A 27127-nucleotide genomic window follows, 5' to 3' on the forward strand; every position below is an offset into this window, starting at 1 on the left:
TTTTTATCGAAGCGCTGTAATGATTTAGGTGAAATCAACTATAAAACATGATCTTATAACAAGTAATAAAATTTGGTTAATGTAGTAAAATTCAGAAATGTTATCGTGATACCTTAGATTTATTTGATTAATTTTACTTTTCAGTTTTATATTTTTTACTAAATGTGTTGTAATAAGAACTATACTTATATACAACTAATACAACTATGTGCATTAAAAAACATTTGAAATGCTCACGTCTCTTTCAGTTGTATTAAGAGTGCCAAAACAAGAATTTTTCAATTTCTTCAAAATATATTTTTTTTGTGGAGCTGCACTTACATTACTAATATTTTGTGCCTTAAAGTTATTAAAAATCAAATAGAATGATCGTTACAAGGTTAAAACAGTCACCAATCTTTCTAAAAATATTATTTATTGAATTTTATGTAAAGTGTTCACCGTGTCGAGATTAGATTTCCTTAATCGCAAACAATCTGTTTAAGAACATTTTCGAAAGAATTGCTTGTTTATAGAGGCTATAAGTGATCCTTATTTAAATATAACTCTTTTAATGATAAGTTATTTTTGTTCTTAAAATTATCAATAATTAAAACTTCTGACACCGAAACAAAAAGAAACGAGTGACGAAAGGCAGTTTAAAGAATTCATAACTCAAACATAAAAAAAACGTGTCACTGTCATAATTTTTATTTTATTTCCACTGTTAAAATGTCACTGTCATTACATATTTTGTGTACACATTGAATAGACCCATTAATAAGCAAACAGGTAAAGTAACAAAAAATAACTTTATTTAAATCTTATTTTGAACTGATGGGTAAAGATATTTAACCGTGAATATAAATATTAATAAAAAAGGAAATTGTATGAATGACATTTCAAATCCTTCGAGTGACATCTAGACATAGAATTTTGTGACATGCACGACAGGTATCTAACCAAACAAGAAAATTCTAGCCCACCCTTGATGACGTAATATATAGCCATTTCCTACCCCCTTTTCAATTTATGGCCACACACGCAGCTATCTGTTCTGTCCCAGTATTTTGATATAAAGTGATGAAGAAACACTTATCACATTATTATTAGTAAAAAAACGTACTTTCTTTGTATAAACATGAATTTTTTTCCGACATATTCAGATTTTTGACCCCCAAAATATAGGGGGTAGCCGCAATCTGGGAAATATGGTTCCATAATTTGGTCAAGAGAGCGATTCAAAGTTTGGACCCTTGGTGTTAATTTTATTTTTTGTGTATTTCGCCATATCTCGAGAAATTTAAAGCGAATTAAAAAAAACTTTGCACACAATTTATGAAATTCACTTATCCAAACATAAATCCATGCAAAATGCATAATTTTGTAAATATTTACTGATTTTTATTATTTTATTTACAATAGTCAAGAAAAATTTGAATTGTACAATTATTTACATATTTTTAATTACAATTATTTACATATTTTTAAAGTATCTATTTTTATTTGGCAAAATACAAAATTTGAGTCAAATTGGTTGTATAGTTCCTGAGAAATCGAATTTTAAACAAGTCGTATATTTAAAAATTTGATTTCTCAGGAACTATTCAACCGATTGCGTTCAAATTTTGTCATTTGCCATGCAAAATTTGATACTTTAAAATTAAGTAAAAAGGTATGCATTTTAAAATTCGAAATTTTACGACTTCTATTGAATAAAATAGTAAAAAATAGTAAATATTTAATATAATGTATTTTTTGCGCGGAATTATCTTTGGATAAACGAATTTTTTAATTGTGTGCAAAGATTTTCCATTCGCTTAAAGTTCTCGAGATATGGCGAAATAGGAAATAAATAAATCTAACATTAGGAGGTCCAAACTTTGGATCGCTCTCCTGACCAAATTATGGGGACCCTATTTTCCAGATTGCGGCTACCAGATATTTTAGCGGGTAAAAAATCCGCATCTGTCGGAAAAAAAGGTTTGCTTATTCAGGAAAAATACGTTTTTGTGTCATATTTCTTAACTTAAATATCGTCTGCACCAATTAATTAGCATATTTGAGATCACCCCTCAAACTGTTAAGATGGATTCCTAGAAAGTGAAGATCCGATCATAAGTTCAAAAGATATTCAGGGTGATCCGTTTTTTATTTTAAGCACAGTACAATCTAATGTATCACATCAGATGTGTATAATCACAATTAAACTCAGTATATCATTAAAATTCCTACTTATTTTTGTAGTTCTCTGATAGGATTTTAAAGAAGAATTTTATAACCTGTAAGGGCGATTGCCTAAAATGATTAAAAAAATAAGTGATGTTCAAAAGTTCCCCTTTGCTGGGACAAACATTGTCTTTTAGATATTTTAAAACAAAAACTTTGAACTAAATAAATTTTTTTAATATTTATCATAATTGCTTGCCTGCAATTATGATTGCATGCAAGCTTAATTACAAATTTTAATTTATCACAACTAGCCCAACTTTGATCCAATGTTCCAATTGTAAAAAAGCATACATTTTTACATATTAATGAGTAAATATAAGTTCATGTCTGGGATATTACAAAGCGTTTTTATGTTTAGAAAATTTATTATATTTTTTTCTGGTCTGAGGTCATTTATATTGAGTCTTTATAGTCAAAAAACAAAAGTATTTTTATGATACGAATTCTTCGCTTACAAATACGGGATACAGACATATGAGATTAATAAACAAAAGCTTTCAGCTGATATCTTTAATAATACATATATTTGTTTGAGAACTGTAAAAAAAATCCTTTTAAAAATTATTAAAATCTTTTAAAAAAATTTTCCTTTTTAAAATTTAATATACACTAACAAACAAAAAAGTATTTTTTTTCTTTTTAGTATAGAGTAGCAGCTTTAAAAGTGGTCAGTTTAAGATAATAGTATAAGTGTTTTAGTTCAAAGTAAGTTTATACATTTTAATATTTCTGTGACATTAGACGCAGAGGAAAATATCTATCAATGCACGTTAACATTTTATCTACAGGCAGCTATCAGCAAAATAATAATTATAAATTCTGTATTCAAACTTTATTTGTATATTAATGCAAACAAAACTTTAATGTCACATTGTTTTGTAAAATTTTATTTTGTTATTTCAACAAATTATTTCAATTTTAAGCATTTTATGCGTTAGAAATTCAGAAGAAAAACAGTAGTTCTATATTCACATTTAAGTTGTTTCGGTCTTCAAAAGGATTATTAAACTTTAAAGCCTTTTTGCCTGAAAAATTAAGAAAAATAGTCAAGACAAGTTCTATGCTCAGTTTTTATCTGCATTACATTTTCAGTTTATTTAAAACATCATCAAAGCTTAAAAATTCAGTAAAATAATAATTATAATCAAACTTTATTTTTAATATTATAGTTTTAGAATGATTTTGCCTTAAAAATTCAGGAAAATAAAAATTATAAGTGCTACACTCGAGCTAACTTTGTTTTAGTCCTTAACAGAATACTAAATCTGTAAAATATTTTTGCAATAAAAATTCAGCAAAATAGTTAGAAGTTCTGCACTCGCTTTTTATTTGTATTGTTTTCCAACAAAACTATTTTGAATTTTAGAACATTTTTGACTTAAAATTTCAAAAAAATAAAGTTATAAAATAAATTAATCAAATCGTAATAGCTGTAAGTTCTATAGTCAAGTTTTATTTACATTATTTTTCTACAAATTATCAAATTTTGGTATATTTTTTAATTAAAAATTCCAAAAAAAATTTTTTTTGGATCTAATATGCAGCTTTACTTGTATTATTTTCTAAACAATTGCAAATAATTCAAACTATTTTTCCTATAATATACAATTTAAAGTCTATGGAACATAATTGCCTTTTTACACAAAACAACAAACACTTTTTTTTTCTTTAGGCGCCAAAAACATTGCAAACAACGGGGCACTATACCCATCCTCAAATTCGCCAACCAAAGAGGAAATGAGTGTCCTCAATCAGCTGTCTATAATTTACTGTCAACTCTGCAATTAAAATTCTAGTCGGGCCCTAAAAAGGGGATGTAATATATATGTCCGACAATACTCGGGCCGTAGAAAAAGCTAATGGCTGTTAAGAAGTAATAACAAGAACTCACTTCTGAGATAGCCAGAGTCCCTTATAATTGCGGGAGACTTTCACATCATTCTCAGACTTCTGGATATCAGTTTGCCAGATCTGGCAGAAAGATGAATGGCCAGCCTCGGAAACGGACAGCAACAACGTGAGGATAACTGAAAGAACTGAAAGAGGAAGAAAAAAATAAAGTAAAAGGTTAAGAAAACATTGCCTGAATTAGATATTGAATTGGACATTGAGTTAGTAATACTGCATGCAGTAATCTATTTTAAGACATTATACCTTATCTGATGTATTCAAAAAATGAGATTTACTTGTAATTATTTAATTATTTCGTTAATTTAAAAACAATGATTGTGGAAGGTAAGATGAATCATGGAATTTCAAAACTTATTCATTTAAACCATTGCTTTTAAATTATTTAATTTTATAGAAATAAAAAAGTATTACAAAAAATAAACGCAAATAATAAAATCTTATTGTTATATATTTATTTATTTTATACTTTTAATAATATGCTACTACGCTCGCGTTGATCACTGAATTTATCTGATATAACGAATAAAAAATAATTAAATATCTAAGAACGTGCAAAAAACTCAGCTCCTTTTCCGATTAATGAGAGTTATAGACAAGCAAACATCACTGACATTTTGTTTAAAATCGTCTGAAGTTTCTATCTCAATGGCGCTAGTTCCATACCAATGAAAAATTCCATTTTTAAAGTCTCTTTTGGACGATCTAATTGAAATTTTTGAACTATTTTCAGAATCGATAGCTAAAATTGCCCCAGACGATAAAACAAGCAGTTCAATAGTTATAAAAAGGACACATACGCACAGAAACAAACTCTTTATAATAATAAATAACATATCTAAGCTTTTGGTATTCTGAGTATAGTGTACCCATAAATTTAATCAATCTTTATTTTCAAGGAACAAAGAAAGTTTCACTGGCTACGTTTACATAGACGAGCAGTTCGAATGCCGGTGATTAATGATGATCTTCACTATGATGTTATTAATATTTGATTAGTGCACCAGCTACAGTACTGACATGAAATGTACTGGATTATATGCATATAGGTTTACGATTTTTAGTCTTGCCCATTATGGACACTTTTCTCAATGGGGCCAGTTAATAGAAACTTTCAAGGTTTCCACTTCAAGCAACAGATTCGATTTAGTTCCCACTAATTCAAAAAATCGTTTAGAATTATTCCCGCTACTTCAATTAGAAGTTCATATTATGTAATAGTTATCGACAACAGCAACTCAGCATCAACAGAAATTCAAGGATTTCAACTTGCACCTCTGGCAGTGTTAACGTTAAGCAAAACTATAGGTAAGCCGGTCATTGGTTTAAATGTCGGACTAACAGTGTGACATTTTACTAGTTTTTCTCTCTGCATAACACAAGTGTGCGTTAGTTTTATTCAGACTTACGTTAAGGCAAATTTGTCCCACACAAGTTTACTTGTGATTTGAGTTAGTTTAAATTTGCAAAGCTACAGAACTGATAATCAAGAGTCACATATCTATTATATAAATTAGTCATTCAACACCAGCTATAAAATATAATATGCAATTTCATATTTTTATTGCATTAATTTTTAACCATTTCTGAAGCTGTAAATTTTTTGTTTTATTTTATATTGTATCCAAGTCATGACTTTCGAGACTTTAAATTGATTCTTTTTACTACGCAAGAAACAAATTCTATTTTTAAATTTTAATTTGTAATTAAGTTGATTTTCAAGTATTTATTTTTTGGTTTGAAAAATTTTGATGTTATTTCTTTGAAAAGCATGGTTAGACTTAGAGATGTTAACACATTTAACATTTGCATTACAAATAGTATATAGAAATGCTTACTTAATTGGTTTTAATGAAGAAAAAAAATAAAAATAAAGAACTACAATGCTTAAATGTTAAGGGAATAGAAATTTCTCAAAGATTTTAGCATAAGTTAAGAATTCTAGAAACTTTTTACAAACTGCCTATTTACTTTGATTGTATGCAATTAAGTAAAGTGTTGTTTACTTTATGTGTTAAATAGTGTGCGACTGGAACGCATTAAAAATTGAATATATTAGATCAAATTTGAATAATTTTGCTTATTTTTTAAATAAAAAATTATAAAGTAACTAATTTAAGTATCTAAACTTTATTATATTCAAAAATAATTATTAAAATTAGGAAACCCATCATAAATGCTTCAGTTTGTGGTTTGTAAACATGAGATATTTGCGTTATATATATACAGCTCCACACAGTCTTATTATTAAAGTAAATCAGGTCTCTTAGAAGATTAATCCGGTTTCTGAACATCCATTTTGTGAACATCCAAAATATCTATGCCCTTTATTTTTAATTAAAAGTAAGATATAATAAATTATTCTTAGATGCATCCTAAAAAGACGTTATCCCTTTTTATGATTGAAAGATTATAAAAAGTTTTAATTTTAAATATCAAAAACCATTCGACCACTTCCTTTCAAATTTTGGATTTTTCTTCCCAGATATAGTTTAGAATTATGTAACAATCAAAATCTGTATACCTTTGCAATCAATTAGAAAAATTTTGAATTGTTCGATACTTTTCCATTAAAAGGGCCATTGGCGATGGTAAATTTTTTGTCAAATCAAACACCAATCATACATAACAATCACCAAACATGCGTAATCAATCAATAACAATCGCTGTTTATAATTTTTAATAATATGATTGATCAAGTGTGTGAACGCCATTTGCTAAAAGGGAACAAAAAAAAGGGAACTTTTTCTTATACTTGCATTGACCGTTGAGGTGAAGGGTTGCCTTTGTGGGCCCTCTTTAACGGAACAGTTCCATTTTTCCGTCAGCAAGATTTTCCACGAAATCAAAAATACGTTTACGTGTTTCTAGTTTTTTTCCCCTTGTATTGTACTTATATAAATAAAAGACACATATTGCAAGATAACATGGATAAGTTCCACTAGCATTGTATGTTAATAGAACAAATTCCTTAAAATTATTGTTTATTTTTTATTAATAAATAACAATCATTGCAGGATGAGGAAGATTCCGCTGCTTCTGAAGTTACGTTATCTTTAGGGTTAGTCTTTGTTTGAGACTAGCAACTAATATTTTATCACCCTTAGCTGAGTGTTAATCCTTGAGGATATAAAGCACGGAAATAACTTCCTTAATCCAACGGAACAGACCGAAACAGTTAGAAGTCAAAAATATGTTTGTTATAAATAGAAAAATATCATCATACTGATGTGAGTCTGGAAATGTCACCCTCTTTCTTCCAACATATCAACAAAAAAGTGAAAGCAAAAGTTTGATAAACTTTAACAAAACCGTAGACAACGTGCGTGCGTAAGCTCGAGCCATGAGGCAAAATTAGGAAAATTTGCTATCGGCCAGTGGCCAGTCGTAACATTTTTGGTAGTGGCCACTTTCTCACAAATGGAAAATTCTAAACTATTAAACAAAAACCGTTACTATTTAAAATGTAAAGCATTTCTTTTGAAAAATTTCTCAAAATATGGCCATATTCAGTTTCAAAATTAAATACGGCTCTATTGTTAGTTTCTAAAATAAAAATGAAAATTCATGATCTTTTTAAGTAGATTTATGTAAAATTTAAGTACGTACATACCATTTTCAATGAATTAAATTTAGGGTTCCAGTTATTGAACCAATAATGCAACATGAAACTTATGTTCATTAACAATCAAAAAATGATCCGTTACGAAATAAAACTGATATAATTGCAATCATAATGATGAAATTATATTGATCAGATTATTTTCAAATGATATTATCGGCCATAATTGAAATAAGTAATATACAATTAACTTAAACCCTATTGAAACCTTTGATTATCAAATTGAGTCTCGTTGAAATTTTGAAAAAGCGTAAAATAACCTAAACATTTCAAGGATGCTTGCAGCCTTTCTTTGTCATAAACACTATAGAGATTCCATAGTAATAAATACTACACTGACGCCACTTCACTTACCTGTCCATTGATAATCCATCAATAATCAATCAGCTAGAGAGCAACCAAAAGGAATGCGTTTCTTTTGGAATGGGAATAAGTATCGTCCAAAAGAAATAGTGCAAAGAGTTGACATTCAGAACTACAAAATTACGATAATTGAAAGATTTATTCAACTAAAAGATGTAATTTATCTCCTCTGTCTTTCTAATACGAGAAGTTAAACGCACGTGGAGGGCATTGTCAGAGTCAAAAATTTGCAATTAGCTAACAAATTATTAATCGTAATTTTATTTGTCGCCCTATAACAGGTGATGACCGTTAATTTCGCCCTATAACTCGAGTCCCTCTAATTATTTCCAATTTACGAGACGCTTTAATGATATCTACTTACAGATGTTGTGAAGTAATTTACTGACAAAACATTTTTTTCATTAGTTTTTTTTATGTATTTTATGTATCACCTCCCTCCCCCAAATCCACATTTTTATTTCTTAACGATAAACAGTTTATTACATTAAGAGATCCCAAAATGATTTATTGTTTTATTATAGATTTAGTTCCCGATTCTATTGTGATAAAATTTAGATTTAATTATTTTTCTGAGTTATCATTGCAATTTCATGTCCAATTTTGTCTTTCAAATTCCTATTTAATTTTTCTTTAGTACGAAAAATATCTAGCATAGTATAGCAAAAGTGAATTCCGAATATTGTTTCATAATTTTATATTCATTTTAATAATTACACTGGGCTCAATTCTGCATAAAGCTAATTATAAAAGTAGATATAGTTTATTTATTGTTTCATATTTGTACAGTTAATACACTTATTTATCATTCTAATTATATTTATTACAAAATATTGCATAATTAGGTAACATGATAAGATTCCGCTTTATACTAAAGACGCATCACTTTTAATTTTAAGCCATTTTTAGGCGTAATGACAATTAAAATAAAAAATAAAAATGTTTTGATATCATATTACGTTTTTTTTTAATTTTTGTATAATTGATTAAAACTAAATTGATTAATATAATAAATAAATAAAAGTACTGTAAATATTACAAGGAATAAATAATAAATAATTAACATACATGTAAGGAATACCTTTGAAACTTTTGTTAATTTTATGCCGGTGACAGCTAAAGAAATTTAATGTATATAGATATAAAAGGGAAAGCTCCCTAATAACTCGAGAACGGGAGCTTTGATTTTTTTTTCTCCAGCAGTTAGCAAATTTTCCACGGGCAATATGTAAATCGCTTCTTTCCGGCTTTATGTATTTCGGGAACGGTATCGAAAATACGAAATTTCATTGATAATTACTATGAATTAAAACTTACGCTGTAGAGGAAACAACGTTTTTTTTTTACAATTTTTCAAAAAAAACAGAAGCAAGCGAAAAAATTTAATATCTTTAAAGTTCGCCAAACTTATAGTTTAAGTGCAGAAATTATGCATACTAGAAACAAGCACGCAGGCTAACACAAGTCACAGAATAAAAATTTTATGGAACTTATTAAAAAAAAATTTTTTATTATAAGTCATAAAATTTCTTGAAACGTTTCGCTTACTATTTATAATTATGTATCCTTATTTTCTATAAAACATGTAAGTTTCAATTTTAAGGCAGAAAAAAATTGCGTTAGTAAAATCTGTACAATCAGTAACCAATCCTGAACTACAATTTATAACTTCAGGATGTTGACCACATTTGAAATATATTTTTAGAATTCCTTTCAAAAATTTAATTTTAAAAAAAAGTATTCGCATATTTAAGCTGAGAAGGAAAAAAAAGGCTATCGAAGTCTAGTACATCACTAGCAAAGAAATATGGAGGGAAAATAACAAAAACAGTTTGATTGCCTGAGACTCGGAGGCGTTTATTTTAATCCCTTTTCACCTCCTCCTGTTTCCTACGGCAATCAAACAGGTTTTAATGTTTTCAACCTTAATCTCCCATTACTGATTCGTCAGATTTTGAAACCAGTCATTTACGTATATATATACTTTTTCAACTTTATTTTTGAGAAACATTCTAAAAATATACATTTAAGATCTTCTTTACAAAACATCATGTGAAAATAGAAGCTTATGATAAAAAATGCATACTCCGTTCATCTATTGTGAAACTGTATCACTGTGAAAATATACTGTTTAAATGCTTGGTAGACTTCGTAGCAATAGTTTATTCAATGATAGACCATAAATATTCTAAAGTTATATTTTAATTTGAAATATATAATTTAAATTACTGAAAACCTATTAATTAAAAGTTAAAATCTGAAAAGACATTGACAGAAATATGACCATTTCCATGATGATCAATCATCATGATCATCTCATTGATTTTTAAGTACAATTAATTTTCAATAATGAACCCTTTATATTAATTATTTTTCTCTGTTGCTTAGATAAAAATATTTTTGACTATTAAATACTTAATAGTCATTATTTTATAAAAATTAATCAAGAATTAATTTACTATCTTGTGATAATAAATGCAATGTACAAAAGGAAATGTTTATTAGTATGGAATATATGTAAGAATTGCAGTGTTTATAGTGCGTATCAGGCCTTTAAATTATCTAATTGTTATCTAACTCCCTTTTCTTTTGTTAATTTTGTTTGTCATAAATTGAGATCATTTGTTTAAGTCTGGAAGAAATTAGTGCCAACACACTTTAATATGCCTAGAATTTTGTTATTTGAAAGAGAAGAAAAAATTTAAGGATTGAAGTTTTTTCTTATATGGTTACATTCACGTTGAGGAAAGCATAAAGAAAAGAAAGTAACGTTTCAATGTTCCAAAGAAAAAAAAAAGAAGAAAAAAATATGGAGAAACCAAAAAAATATTTTCAAACCATATACTTAATTTGATGCTTTTAAAAAAACATAATTATCTGTGAAAATGATGATGATGCTTATTTATAATATATAAATAACTTTAGAACTTTAAACAGGATCTTATAAAACTTGCCATCTGTCGAACCGAGTTTCGTAAGTTCCATTAATACGATTTAACGAATACATTAAGGGTGCCATTCAAAAACTTACACTGTTAGATTCAACATATCATTTAATATTGATCTCAATGCATTTATTATAGTTTATTCAACTAAAATTATAAAATTAAGTTTATGACGGAGATATATTCAGTATTCACGTTTAAATCTTCAATGATAACTGCTATGTACTCATATCGTATGCATTATTTGTAATGCTCCTAAAATATTTTAGTCTTTTTGTGCGATTTCATATTTCATTTTATTACATTTTTTTAATTCTTATTTTGTTACATCTGTTAAGAAAATGATAAATTTATAAATTCTTTCGTAAATATCATTAAAAAACTTTGAACCTTTTGTTAAGAAAGTAACCTTTTACTTATACTTATGTACTATTGTGAATCTGGCGAAATGTTTCTACACTGGGAAAATAAAACAAAGTCTCTATATACGCTTTGCCAAAGGAAAATAAACTTAATGATCGGGGGAAAAAGGATTTTTAAATGATCATCCCATCGAAAATTGATCTGACTACCTTCCGAGATTAAAATTTATAAGGCAGAATAAGGTTTATTAATATACTTTTTTCATAAGAATGCCAGTTGAAGTGAATTCTCCCTAATCGTATTGAGTAAAAAAATTTAAATAAAATGAATGCTGTCACCGAAATTCGAACCATAAATTATATGTTTATAAACTTATTTATTTCAATGATTCTCCCGTTCAAGACTACGCCTTTAATTTACTGATTTGCTCCTTCACTGATTTGCTAATTTACTGATTCACTAATACACCGATTAATATTGAAACCATCACTTATTGGTTCATTTAATTATCCCTGATATATTTTTACCGAATCATATGCAGCGGTATTTTTTTTTTTAAATACAATTAGCGAAATTCCTGAAGGTATAGTGTTTTTACGATCACCACACCAGCCCATTAAGAGCAGTTGGGCCTGAAATATTAAACGCAACTAGCAATCGATGTTTAATACTTTCATAAATTCTGTTATAACAAAGAAAAATATCATTATCAACATTAGTAAATTATGCTGATTAAACACAGTTTTAAATGTCATTAATTATAATTAAACACAACGTCTCATTGAAAAATTAGATGAAAAATATAAAATGGTACGAGAAATTAATTCAAACATAAATTAACTCTCTCGGATAAAATAGCGATTTCTTAACTTCATATACAAAACAATCAACAGGGTGCCTCTGTTGTCTATAATTATAAAATAATAGAGGTAGGCCGACTAAACGGCTGATTCAATAATAGCAATCATCCTAAACATATTCAATGTCATTGTTTGAGTGTTACTAACAGAACATAAGCGAATCACACATTGAAATTGTTATATCTTATTATAGAATTTAGCAATCATAAGCCAAATTCAAACGGGAAAAAGTTATTTTAACTTTTAAATACCAGTTTTAAAATAAAATCACCTGTAAGTCTATAAACAAAATCAATGACCTAATCTTCAACTCAACATCACGTTGATGTCCATAGCCTCTTCAACAAAAAATAATAATAATAATAATAAAATAAATAAATAGAAAAAACGTAAGAAAAAAAAACAGTTGTTAAATTTTGAAAAGTTTATCATTTCGTTGAATTCGAAAAGCATAATTTTGCCCCCAGTCAATGGATTAAAAGTTTTTAACATTAATTTATAATTAGATGACAACAGTTTTGTACTATTGTGAATAATTTTTAAAATATAAAAGGCAAACAGAATTTAGAAGGAGAAAAAAATTCTGATAAAATTATCGTACTGTATGGTTATGACATTTCTGGTTGTTAAGAAAATAATATTAACTCTAGTAAAAAGCTAAAATATATGGTATTTTAACCATTTATTTGGTAATTTTTCCGTTTTTATGGTAATGGTAAAGTGCAAATCCCAGTTTTCTAAATTATAATTCTTATTACAACACATTTAGTAAAAAATTAAAAAACTGAAAAATAAATTGTACCGAATGATAGGTTTATTCGTCATCGAAAGTATCATAATAAAATTAACAAATTTTTCCACATTTACTAAATTTTTATCAAATATTATAAAACTATATTTTATTGTTAAATTTAACGAAATCATTATCAAAGCACGACGGTAAAAAATTATCGAGCTTTTTGGTATTCCCATAGAGCCAGAAATACTATAGATTTGATCATCCTCTTAAATGTACATAATGTTTTTAAAAACACAACATCATTCGTGCTTTCTTTCTTGTACTTTTTTTAACGTTGAATTACAATATCTAAATATTTTAATGCATTGATCGTTAATTTTATTCAACAAAAAAAGAAAAGAAAAACAATTGAAATAGTTTTTTCCGCTATTGAAAAAGTCTATATCACTAAAAATAAATATATTTGATTATAACTTTTAAAATTGAAAGCAAGATGCCAACACATTCTAATTTATCAATAATCCAGCCGAGAAAAATACCATTTGGCCTCCAAGTTTGGTTCTTGTACCATCTGACTAATTCTCTAATAAAGATTAAGAAATTAGAATGAATTTTCAAAATGTTTTTTAAGGATCCAACATATAATTTAAGCTCTCTCAGAACACTTTTCTTTACATACTTAAAATTGCTATCTTTAAATATAATAATTAATCTTTAATTTTATTCAACTAAAGAATAAAAATGATTGAATTTTTTTGCAAAAATGTTTGAAAAAGTCTATCTCGTGAAAAAAATAAACGATTAGTCCTTAAAATTAGGGCAAGAGGCCTGAATGCACACAATGAGAAAGATAATTGAAAAATTTCATTACCTTTTGTTTTGTAGCTTAGGGAATTCATTTCTTTTTATCTTCGTGTTCTTTTAGCTTTTGACATCGGCGTCTTTAACAACTTTGGAGGCCTGGAATAAGGCCACGCCTCCCACTTTGAGAGATCGTTTGCTCATCATCTGTTGGCTAGATCGTAATCCGAGATGCTTGATCGACAACCAACTCAAGCAATTGTGAGCTACTGTGAAAACTATTGATTGTTTAATATAAAGAATTGTCAAATGAAATGTAACACAGCTATAGACTTTTCTTTTTCAAATCTACTTAGAATTTGAAAAAACTTTTTTTAAGTTATTCCGGAAAATTAAAATTTAAATGATAATTTTAATAAAGATTGGCTCATCAAACCTATACATTTTTTTAAATTTAAAACTAAAATTAAATAGTAAAATAAATATTTTTTTAAAAATACAAAACTGCATTCCGGGTCGTTTAAATATTTAGTAATCATGTTTTTTGGAAATTTTAGATCTACATGACACCTTGTCAGCAAAATAACTAAATCCAATCACCTCTCTTATGCTTACATAAGAAGTCACAGCATTTCTTCTCTATGTTTGTTTTTTATTTTAACTTTGAATTTTACTATAGCAATCTAATTTGAAGATTAAATTCAAATAACAAATGTAGGATAAAATAAAACAAAGTTTACATTTTAACTATTTTTATAACATTTTGAGAAAAATATTCTTTAGAAATCTTTTTTTTCTTTTCGTGGTTAAAACTCTTGGCCCTTCGAAACTGTTCGAATAAAAAATTTTGAAAATTCTTAATTTTAACTTTTTCTAAGTATAATATTTTTTCTTAATTTTTTTGATCCATTTAAAATATATATATATATATATATATATATATATATATATATATATATATATATATATATATATATATATATATATATATATATATATATATATATATATATATATATATATATATATATATATATATATATATATATATATATATATATATATATATATATATATATATATATATTGATATAGGATGATTTCAGTGCCTATTGCTCAAACTTCTTCGCGTGTTAAAAAAAATCCGCAAATCACAAATCTCTCCTACCCATTTTAGTATTTACGCAGTAATAACGGTCCCTTCAAGCGGACTAATAAGAAATTGAAAATAAATTTATTTTTGTTAAACCTAAAACAGAAACGTATCACTTTTTAAAGTATTGAAAATGTAAAATACTGTGGTGATGAAAGTTTATTACAAAAATGATGCACCTTCGTTCTTTCATTTCATGTATGAAAAATTCTGCATGCTGTGGTCAGGAAATTAATAAAATTTGAATTATGATTAGAGGTGGAGATTTGAATGCGCTAGCTAGTCAGGAAGTTATCGAAATTTCGATTGCAATATTCCATCATCACAAACACTAAAATCAGTCAATAAAAACGTAGTAAAATCAGAGGATCTTAACAAAAATTTATAAACATTATTATTCATACAAAAATTATTATATACTGCTGAATATATGTTTTTTTGTTGTTTTTTTTTCGTATAAATAAGTTGGTATGTAAGAATAAGATGAATATATACTGCTGAATATATGCTAGTATATAGTATATGCGAGTATGAATTAACTGGAAAATTATCATTGAGCAGGTAAATTACGTTGATGCAAAAATTAAATCTCGATCTTAAAAATGTCAAAAAGACGTCTTATTAATAAAAGTTTTGTAGATTTAATTGAATACAAAATTTATTTGATAAACAATGAAAGCACAAGAATCTATTTCCATTATAATACCAGTAGAGAATGTATATTTAGCATATTAATAACTAATTTAAATAAGTGAGATTTGGTTTGAAATTAGTATACAGGGTGTTCAGTAATCAATGCTTTTGATATTTATTTTTAGAACTCGCCAGGCAGAATTGTAATAAAAAAAATATGCATAGTGGAGATCACAAATTAATTAAATTGGGAAAAAAAGCGAAAACGTTGTCAAAATAAGAAATACGAAAGTAATAATAACAAAATAATTAATAAGAAAGTCGAGATTAAAAGCATCAAATGTGATTATTAGAAACTCCTTTGAGTTCAATCGGGCAATTAAATCAGTAATAAATGTTATTAATTCCCCTTATGTTAATTGATGTTGTTAATTCCTTAATGGTGATGATTACGAATCATTTCATATAGTTACTATAAACATTGTAAATATCAGCTTTAAATGCCTGACAATTTTATTTTTAATTACAAATTTATTTTTAATTGGAGAAGAGTTGCCGAAATTGTACCACTTTTCAAATTTAAATTTTTATCAGTCACAGATCATTGACAATTGCATCTGAACTATTTTTAGTTATAAAATAGAGTCTTTCATCTACTTATATTATTATTTGAGCAATACACAGTAAGAAATTTTGGTGTGTAGTCGCCATTATTTTTGGCGGTGAGATATACTAAAATTTTTTACAGTGCAAGTAGTCATAATTTTATTTACTTCCTCACTATTATTGTTTCATTTATCTATTTTGTTTTTGTTTGTTTGCTTACTGACAACGCATATTTTCATGCGCATTAAAGAAAATTTAATGGCTTCACGGCGAAAACGCTTCGTTTTAAAAACAAGCACATTTCAGTAATATATTCGCAATAATTATTTCAAACAATTGTCTTAATTGGCAATTTCATATATATTTTTTTCGTTAAATCTACAGCTTTGTACTCAAAAACTAATTTATTTTATTTCAACATTTAAAATGGTGGCAACTATACACCAAAAATTTTTACAGAATGAGTTCTAAAAATTTATTATTTTCGCTAGACCTGCAAGTGGTATGATTTGAGAAACTGGTTGTTTAATTCTACCACCTGCTTCCTAAATCGTACCACTCTCAGAAATATAAAGTATTTATGATTAGGTGAATGTCCACACCATATGTAACCCAAAACAATTGCTTAATAGTATAATAAGAAATTTGTCACAAGTATAGTAACAGTATTATAAGCCTATAAAATACTATAGGAACATGATGTTACGTGCTACAAAGTTCAAGAGTGGTTTTTATCTGTGCTGCTTTTTAATCTTTACATTTAAAATCAATAAAAAAAACTCTCTTTTTTAGAAATGGTGAAATTAGTTCGATTGAAGCCTTTAACATAGAAAATACTGGGATAGATCGGTCTATCAAATCACAATTACTAGATCACAACTCGACTAACCAGAAAGCTTATGACTTAGATGTTACTTACCCTTCCTTGGAATAAAAAAAAATTTCATTAAATTATTATATTTACTGAAATAAGTTCTTTTTTTCGATTGATTAACGTATAGATTGAAATTTATTGCTGTCAGAAATTAAAATATGCAAATATTGACGCTCAGTTATTGGAGTCTTGCTATAAGCTTCACTCACGAGAAGTGAAACTTGGTAACGGATAAATAAAGTTAGTTAAGAAATCACAGCCACTTTTGTGACTAAGAGTGAAGTACATTTTAAATGATTTGAAACTCGATCGGTTCAGTAGTTAAGTTGATACGTTGCTTCTAAGTCATTCAAACACAATTTCGAAATACGCGCGATGACTTAGCCAACTTCGTAGTGAAACAAAGCATTATTCCAAACCTCAGACAATAATTAGTTAGCAAAGAAGCAAGTAGAAAATAACTGATTAAGTAGCTTAACATATGAATTAAAAAGTAGCTTAACAATGATGAATTAAATGGTCTGTACATACCAGAGTTGGCTAAAACTGTAATCGATTACATTTTTTTATTACAGTAATCAATTACTTGTAATCGTGATTACAATTTTCAAAAATTTTGATTAGAGCTGTAATCATGATTACAATATTTATTACAGTAATCAATTACTTGTAATCGTGATTACAATTTTGATTACAGCTGTAATCATGATTACATAGTCGATTACAGTGATCAATTACTTGTAATCATGATTGCAACTTTCAAAAAATTTTGATTACAGCTGTAATCATGATTACAATTTTGATTACAGTAATCAGTTACTTGTAATCATGATTCTAAGTAATAGCGATTACAAATAATCACAACGAAAACTATTACGGGTAGTTATGATTACAAGTAATCAAAATATATGTTTACATGTAATCATGATAACATGTAATTTGATTATTGTGATTATTTGTAATCTAAATACACGATTACAAGACTATTGTATTCGTATAAATGATTATATTTTTTTCAGTAGATAGTATAATGTATTTTATAATGATACATTTTGCACGCATTTACATGTACTGCATTTTGCACGTATTTGTATACGTACAAATGAATGTAACTTAAATGTATGTACATATGATTTTATCTAGTGCATCTGTTCAGACATTTTAGTTTCACATACATGTACATGCACTTATATTGTAAGTATAAAATATATGTACGTATGTATATAGCTAATAATTACGTATGTATGTGCAAACAATGTAGACATGTACATTTATACACAATGAATGTATGCATTTTATGCAAATATTTGTGTATGTGAAATGTATATCTATGTTCATGTACTCCTGTTTATACAAGTGCTTGTTGTTTGTACAAACATACATACATTGTCTGTACGATGTATGTGCCATGCATGCATGTGCAATTTATTTATGCACAGTATGCATGTACAATATAGGTATATATGTAGTATGTACAATATAGGTATATATGTAGTATGTACAATATAGGTATATATGTAGTATGTACAATATAGGTATATATGTAGTATGTACAATATATATAGTAGGTACAATATATGTATGTATACATGTACATGATATGCAAGTCCAATGTATGGATGTACATATACACAATATGTTCATGTTCAATGTATGTATCCAAATATGCATAATACATTTGTGTACGATTGTACGTACATTGGGCAATTTATATTTTACATATATTCATACATACATTCGACATGCATAACGTATGTACATACACACATTTGAGATGCATATATTGTACAGATGTATATATTGCACAGATGCATATACAGATAGCGTACAGATGCATATTCATATAATGTACATAAGATGAAATGAACATATAATGTTCGTATAATGTACACATGTGTGTACATATACAGTACATATGTGCATAAATATATTGGGTATAATTCTTTCGTACAAATTTTACGTGTGCACATGCATGATATAACTATCTATGCATATGGTGCAATGTATATATGTCCAATGAATGTATCCACACATGTACAATGCACGTAAATTCCATGCATGCATATCCATATGTACTATATATGCATGTGCAATGAATGCGTGTACATACATTGTACATGCGTACATACATTACACGTATACATATGTAAATTACATTTACGTCTAAATATGTGTACAATGCAATAAATAAAATGCATGTAAGTTAACTTATAATGACTCAAGCAAGTTAAATGACAAAATCAAACGATATTTAAATTTAGTTTTCAGCTTTAATTGTCCTTTTGAAATTCTTTGAATAAGGAATTATTTTTAGGTATTTTCATGAAATGTTTGACAATACAGATTTATTTTTTTTATAACATAATGCATGGTTCATTGAAATTTTTTAAATGGCAAAAAAAAAACGGTAGATTTTATATGTGGAAATAATATTTAGAAATTTAAAATAAAATGATTGTTTACTTTCTAAAAAATATGAGGTCGAGTTTTATATGCCCTAGAATAAATTTTAAAACAAACTTTAATAACTTTACTTATATAATTTCTTTAATGTTTGCACAATGTATGTGTATATTGTAATTACATATATTTAAATGTATGCATGTATTTATACATTACTTGTAATTATGTACATGTATACGTTGTATGTATATACGTACATACATTGTGCATATAACTATTTTTCATACATCCATACATTACATGCGCATAAGTATTAACAAAGCATATAGTTATACAAGTACATACCTACGTTGTACATAAGTACATACTTTGCATGTACATATATCGATGTACACTTAAATGTACATGTATGCAGTTTATTTACTCAACTATATGCATATATTGTACCTTTAAATAACATTCTTACATATTGTACGTAAATACGTGCAATTTTATATACATACGTATACATGTTATTATCGTAAATTTATATAATGTATGTACTTAAGTACATAAAATCATGCAAACGTATAAGCATTATTTTCATATACGTTCATACATATATTTTCTATGTATACAAAGATACAAAACATTGCCTTTTCGTACAAACTAACATACATGAGTACATGTAACATAAATGCATAATTATATGTACTAAGCATATACGTATTGCATTAAGTATATTACAATATAATTATGAATATTGTACGTACAAACAACGTTTGTGCATACATTGTATATATATATATGAATAACAAATTGTACGTTCATGCCTGCGTATATTCTATGAACATAAAAATATATAAACTCATACATACTTACATAATGAATTTGCAAATAGTATACAAGTGTAATAGCTTGTAATCTTATAGTTTGATTACAAGTAATCACAATTACATGTAATCAAATTACATGTAATCATGATTGCATGTAATCATATATCTTGATTACTTCTAATCATAATTACCCGTAATCGTTTTCGTTGTGATTACTTGTAATCGCAATTTCTTGGAATCATGATTACAAGTAATTGATTACTATAACAAAATTGTAATCATGGTTACAGCTGTAATCAAAATTTTTTGAAAGTTGTAATCCCTATTGCAAGTAATTGATTACCGTAATCTACTATGTAATCATGATTACAAGTAATTGATTACTGATGTAATCACTCTGATGTAATCAAAAAATTTGATTACTTGTAGTCGTGATTAGAAGTAATTGATTACATAGCTGTAATTATCTGTAATCAATTACAGTTGTAATCATTACTGTAATCGACGACCAACTCTGGTACATACATACTGTACTTCAGCTATATATTTACACAAGATGTTTAAAATTACGTTGAAAATATGTAAAAACAATTAACTTAAATAAAAACTTAATGTAAGAACACAGCGACTAGATTCTTTTGAATGGATCTCCATGTGAAAAAGGCTTCATTGTATGATAAAAATTATCAACAAAATAACAAGCCTAAACTAAATAATTATTTTATTGTATAAAAATATTTTAAATTTAGATTATGTTTTTTTCAATTAATATTTTTTAATCATTTTGTTGAAATTTTTGATTTATTTTTTTTAAAAAAATCACTATTGATTTACATCAATGCATTTTTTAATGAAATTGATAATTTAGTGATTTCAATGCGTATGCCTTTCATCATTTCGTAGTAAAAAAATCGCTTCCTTAATAAACATACATTATCATGGACTAAAGGTACAAATTCATACCTTTAAGAATGTATTATTAATTATAGTGTATGAAAATATTTAAAACTTAAGTTAATAATTTTTCTGAATTAATTAATAATAAATGTTATAAAAACTATGTTTGTTTTAGTTAATGTTTTTTTTTTCAATTAACCTGTTGCAACGCTTCACAAAAAGAGTGAAAGTAGGGAAGACCAGAAAAATATGATTGACAAATCTATTTAAATATTTGAAAAGAAATCAACAAAGGCTACGCCAGCATATAAAAGCTGACCAGGATTCAATATAGACTTTTGATTATCAATAATGAATGTAATCTATATTTTACTAACTCTCTGTCCATAGATAAGAGCTGGTGGTTTAAGATAAGAGTTGGAGGTCCTGTCACTCTTTTTTCATTCATCGAAAAATCAAAATGTTTCACCTGTATTGAGTGGTAACATCAAAAGAAATAATGGTTTGAAGAACTTCCCGGAGACTTTTTCTATTCATTGTCAATGGAAAAATATATGTTTAGAAAGTAAGACAAAAACTGCTTTACGCCGTTTTTGGAATGATATTTTTGAAAAAGAAACAAAATTTCAGTCGCTATATAGGAATGTGCAGTCCTGTTGAGCCATTCGAATGGGTGTTAATACAACTTTGTGTTTATAAAATAGCTAGCAAGACTTTATGCATAGGTCGGTGTAAAGGAAGTATTGAAGTAATGGAACACGTATTAAAGAGGGTACATGTGACTTGCCGCTTGTCATTTAAATAAAAAAAAGGATTATATAAATTAAGATTGTATAACTTAGTCTCGTCTTAATTAAGTATATTAAGACGAGACTAATTCATGTGTTTTACACATTATACAATAATGAACTTTTCAAAAAACTCAAATATTATTTTTAGGATATTCAGTTTACTTTTCGTATGATAAATACCTTGGCAAACAAAGAGCACGTATTCTTTGGCCAAGATAAATACAATATAAAAAAATTTCTGGGACCATGTCCAAGAGGTCGTGGGTTCGATCCTCGCCGGCCGAAGATAATGGTGTAGTAAATGGTGACTGATGCACGTTAAAACTGCTGTGCCTCAAAGTCCTCCATGCTCCCATAACAAATCAATACCTCTGGGGGTACTGATCCAGGAGTTTCCTTATCTTCTGGATTGGTTCAAAATTACAAGGCTACGGAGTTGAACATTAGTAGTCGTAAACCCATGAAATTAGGTCGGCTGTTCAACGACGGTTATAAAATAAAATAAAATAGTATGACTGTGAGCCGCGATGACTCAGGGTATAGAGTGTTCACCTTCCAATGCGGCGAACTGGGTTCAAATCCCAGTCTATACGAATTCCGCATCCGGCTTGCACCGACCACAGTACTGACGTGAAACATCCTCAGGGGTAGACGAATCATGGGTTAGAGTCCCCTTGCCGTCAGGGTAACAGTGAGAGGTTCTCGTGGTCTTCCTCTCCGTGTAATGCAAATGCGGGTTAGCTCCATCAGAAAGTCCTCCGCGAAGGCAAATTTCTGCCAATACTCGATCCAGGAGTTCCCTTGTCTTCTGGATTGGATTTAAAATTACAAGGAGTTGAACATTAGTAGTCGTAAACTCATAAAATTGAGTCCGCTGTTCAACAACGGTTATCAAATTTAAAAAATATTATGACTGTGACGGATTATTATTAAAACTTTAATTTACTATTATTAAAACTTCAATATTCTATTGTTCAGCAATAGCAGGATGCAATGGAATAAGTCTCCCAATGAGTTTAAAGAAAAGGGGACGCCCAAAAGGTAAGTTGCTTAACAAAGATAATGTGAAAGTTTCAAATAATACTAACACTAATAATATATATATTTTTTCTAACTGATCCTTTTAGTTCAAATTTAAATTCCACTCTCATATGTTTTGCAGGCTTTGACAAAACTGTAATCGGTTTGAAACGAAAGAAAATTCCATCTTCTGTACCTGAACAAAAGCTTTTGTTGATCTCACAAAAAAAAACAAAAAAACAATTTTGTCTTCGTTCGTAGGAGTGGAAAAAGCACAACAAAGTATATTAATAATGGGGATATGATTGAAGAAGAAGAAATAGAAGTAATGCCTGAGAAAATCCCGCCTTCCTGTCTCGATCCTTCAACAAACCTAAGTATTGCGCGAAGATTTTTCTCACACAATGCATGGAAACTGACTGAGGACATTATCAAAATGAAGAAAATTAAATAAGCAAGTGTGTATTAGATCAGTGGTTCACAATTTTTTCAGCTCTGGAAACCAACTGGATTCTTGTTTTAGCAGAATCCCGAACTTAATAAATAGTGATATATTAACCAAAGAAAGACTAAGGCTAGTATTCATTTTGAAAATGTTAAATACGCTGCTGAAGGAATTCGTGCTATCAATAACAGTTTTGAAATTAGATTTGATGTCAGGCAGGACATGAGCAGCATCTTGTCTAGCTTTGAGTTAGTGTTCGGTACATGCAGAAAATTTGGGTCATTGGATTACGTTTTATTTACAAATGACTGTTTATTCAGAAAATTACACTACCCCAGAAGAAGTATATTTCTTCGGCTTCGTTACATTAAAAAAAAATAACGCAAAAAGGTTTGTTGAGTTTAATATAATCAAATAAACGTTAAACTGATGTCATTTGAACCAATTTTCTAGAATAAACCTATTTTTTCCAAAGGAATCAGAAAAATTGGAAGGAATAAAGGAAACCTACAATGCTCTTCAAAATATCTCTAAACTGAATTTTTGAGCTAAAGCTTACACAGGCCCAGAAGAGATTTGATTAAAAAATATAGCTTAATGTGTTAATTTATATTAATTTAATTCAGATTAAATTAAATTAATATTAATTTTAGAAGTTAAAATCCAATTTTTAAGCTGAAATTGCTTATTTACTTAAATATCTAATTTTAGAAAGAGATTTTTTATCATTATTACTTTTTTTTACATCTAAATTTTATTTGTCTGTTAACTAAATATTAGTTCGAAATAAAATCAATTATATGTTGTTTACATAATCTTTACTTCAAGGATCTTATTTTCTTCAAAACAATAATTTTATTTTTAAAATTCAATTACATTTTTGTGGGGAAAAAAAGAGGTAGTTATTGTTTAGAGAATATAACTAACAATGGACTTAAATTTATTCCTGTTCTGTTTTCTACTCTAAATGAACTGTTGATTATTCCAATCGTATTCAGATTAACTTTACTTAATTAAAATAAAAAAAATTTAATTTTAATTAAATGATTATTTAAATTAAAATATTTTTGATGAATTAAATATAATGGGCAACATAAAAAAAGTTCACGCGTTTTCAGACACATTGGATTTAATAAAATAGCTAATTTGAGTATAATAAGATGCAACTGCTGATATGTTCCATAGCAGTTAATTACTGATATAGTGGGTTCCATCCCTTCCTCCGAAGATACCGATGCAATCTTATATGGAACATGCTAAATCGTACTTACTACTAAGTTACTACTAAGTTACATCCAGCATAAAATCTTAAAAATTAAAATCAATTATTAAATTTTTAGTCAATAAGTTATTGAAATACAAAATTTTAAAACGAAATAAATAACATAGAATAGAAAAACTTTAAGAAACAAAAAAAAAAAAAAAAAAACATTTCGTTTTTAAAAAGCAATTGCAATTGAAGATTCACAACTTTCTTAAAACCACAATTATCAATTTCAAAAAATTTAACTTATTACTGTAAAATAAAATGTAAAAAAAAGTAATCTAATCTCTCTTCCATAGTAATTATGCATCATGTAGCTCTAAAATATAATTGAACCTGCATATGAATAAATAAAACATAATATAGAACGCTTTTGTTCCTTGATATGAATTACATTTTCCCAACTAATACCTCAGTTTGTTTCAACTTTTCGAGGCCCACACGAGCATAGCATTTTCATTCAGAAATTTGCTGACATGTATATTCATGCTTATAGCAACTTACACGCTAGGAACTTCAATTCCTTGTAACCAATGGGGGAAAAAAATGATAACTTTTTTTGTTGTAGCGTATACGAGTATATATATCAGATAACAATATAGGGAAAACATGGAAAATAATTTAATAAAGATTAATGAAAAGAGAAGGAAAAAAAATATTAAAATATCTTTTTTTTTAAATATTAAAAAAATTTAGAGCTAGAAAACAAAATAATGAAAAATATAATCATCAGCTCTTCATTATTTTGTTTTCCGGCTTTTTAATATTTTTAAAAATATTTTATTTAAACTATTCTTTTTCCTCTCTTTTCGTTAATCTTTATTATTTTAACATGTTTCCTCTCTTTTCTTTTCATAATTTTTGACTTTATTGTGCTATATTTATCTTATTATGTAATGTATTTGTGCTATATTTACATTATTATTAAATAAAATATTATTCATTAATGTTTATATATATAAAAAATTAAGGAAGACAAAGTTTATTTTTAGTCATATTTTATTGACTGCATTTCCATGATTATTACTCTCTTTATATAGCTTGCAAAAAATTTCAATGCAACATTTTTGTGCGAATTAATAAGTACTAGTGGGCTGCGCCCCGTGCTCGCTAACGCTCTCCAACCCCCAAAAATTGCTACGCAATCTTATATGGTTTGCTTCGCAAACCAAGCTCGCTTCGCTCGCTACTAACTTAGGTGCATTGCAAATGCACAAAATTCTAAGAATTCAAAACAATCACTCAAGTCCATATAAAAACTTTTTTTTAAAGAAATTGCATCTTTTTAGTAAATACTAAGTCATTAAAATAAATTTGAATTCAGATAAATAACATGTAATTCGTTAAGCCTATTAGAAATGTGCTATAGTATAATTCGTGATACAAATCAAAAATCGTCAAATAAATTCGTAATATATATAAATTAGAAATAGTAACGTAAACAAAACAAAGCAAACGTTGCCACCGGCGGAAAAGAAGTACAGCCAAAATTTGGGAGCCTAAATTCGTGAAAAAAAGCGCTTTCGACAAAATACTAAAATAGAGATCTATCGACAAATACTACTCACTTCTGCCTAGCTTAATAATGCTCTTTGGTTATTTCAGTTTCCGTTTTTAAAAGCGCTATATGTTGAGCCACCACAGCTAGATTTGGCATGTGACATTTTTAGAGGCAATCATTGGTCGATTCGCCGTGTAAGAGAAATAGTAACGTAAACAAAACAAAGCAAACGTTGCCACCGGCGGAAAAGAAATACAGCCAAAATTTGGGAGCCACGTAAGAGAATTATATATATTAGATTATTATTAAATCAAGTATAGAATATAGAGGATACGATATGTAATAATCTTAATTAAAATATAAATCTTTAGTTAGATTTATTAAAAAGAGAAATAATCACAAATAAAAATAAACACATGCAATTTTAAAATTTAAAAAAAACGTAGCTTAGTTAATTTTTCAAGGGCAATTTTCTCCACAATCGTAGAAATTAGCCATTGTTTCGACTAAAAATGCTAAAATGTTGAAAGTTTCAAGCTGACATATATTTTTTACACTCTTGAAAATCATTAAGTTCTATTTTTTTTTTATTTTATCCATTAGTAATTAAGCTGGAAAAACTGAAAATAAACTCATAAATAAAAAATAAGATAATTTAAATTGTTTATACACTTCAGTATTATTTTGCAACACAGCATCTCATCATAATTAATTATGAAATATAGAAAGAATTAAGCATTATTTGTATGCAGGAAAAACAATAGGTTTATCTTTATTGGAGTAATTTTCTAAAATAAATTTTCAAATTCCAAATAGAAAATTTTTGAACCTTTTTCTCTCTTTATACATAAAGATACTCTTGATGTTAATAAATGTACTGATATTGTAGACTCACAAAAGTAGAATAATGGAA

The 27127-nt window shown here is 27.4% G+C and overlaps 1 protein-coding gene across 2 annotated transcripts in view; it reads right to left on the reverse strand.

Annotated features, from left to right (window-relative positions):
- Nucleotides 1-14126, reverse strand: part of LOC107447990 (protein APCDD1) — a 37342-nt gene extending 23216 nt beyond the window's left edge. The window contains exons 1-2 of one of the 2 annotated variants that reach the window (XM_016063055.4): nt 13883-14126; nt 4103-4247 (exon numbers count right to left, since the gene is read on the reverse strand). In XM_016063055.4, coding sequence (XP_015918541.1) covers nt 4103-4247; nt 13883-13910 — 173 coding nt within the window. In that variant the 5' untranslated portion in view covers nt 13911-14126. The remainder of the gene's footprint in view (nt 1-4102; nt 4248-13882) is intronic. The other variant, XM_071182195.2, reaches the window with a different exon arrangement.
- Nucleotides 14127-27127: the final 13001 nt, after the last annotated feature.

This window comes from Parasteatoda tepidariorum, chromosome 3 (assembly GCF_982258835.1).
Source record: "Parasteatoda tepidariorum strain Cologne lab strain chromosome 3, Ptep-v5.0, whole genome shotgun sequence".
Taxonomy (NCBI): domain Eukaryota; kingdom Metazoa; phylum Arthropoda; class Arachnida; order Araneae; family Theridiidae; genus Parasteatoda; species Parasteatoda tepidariorum.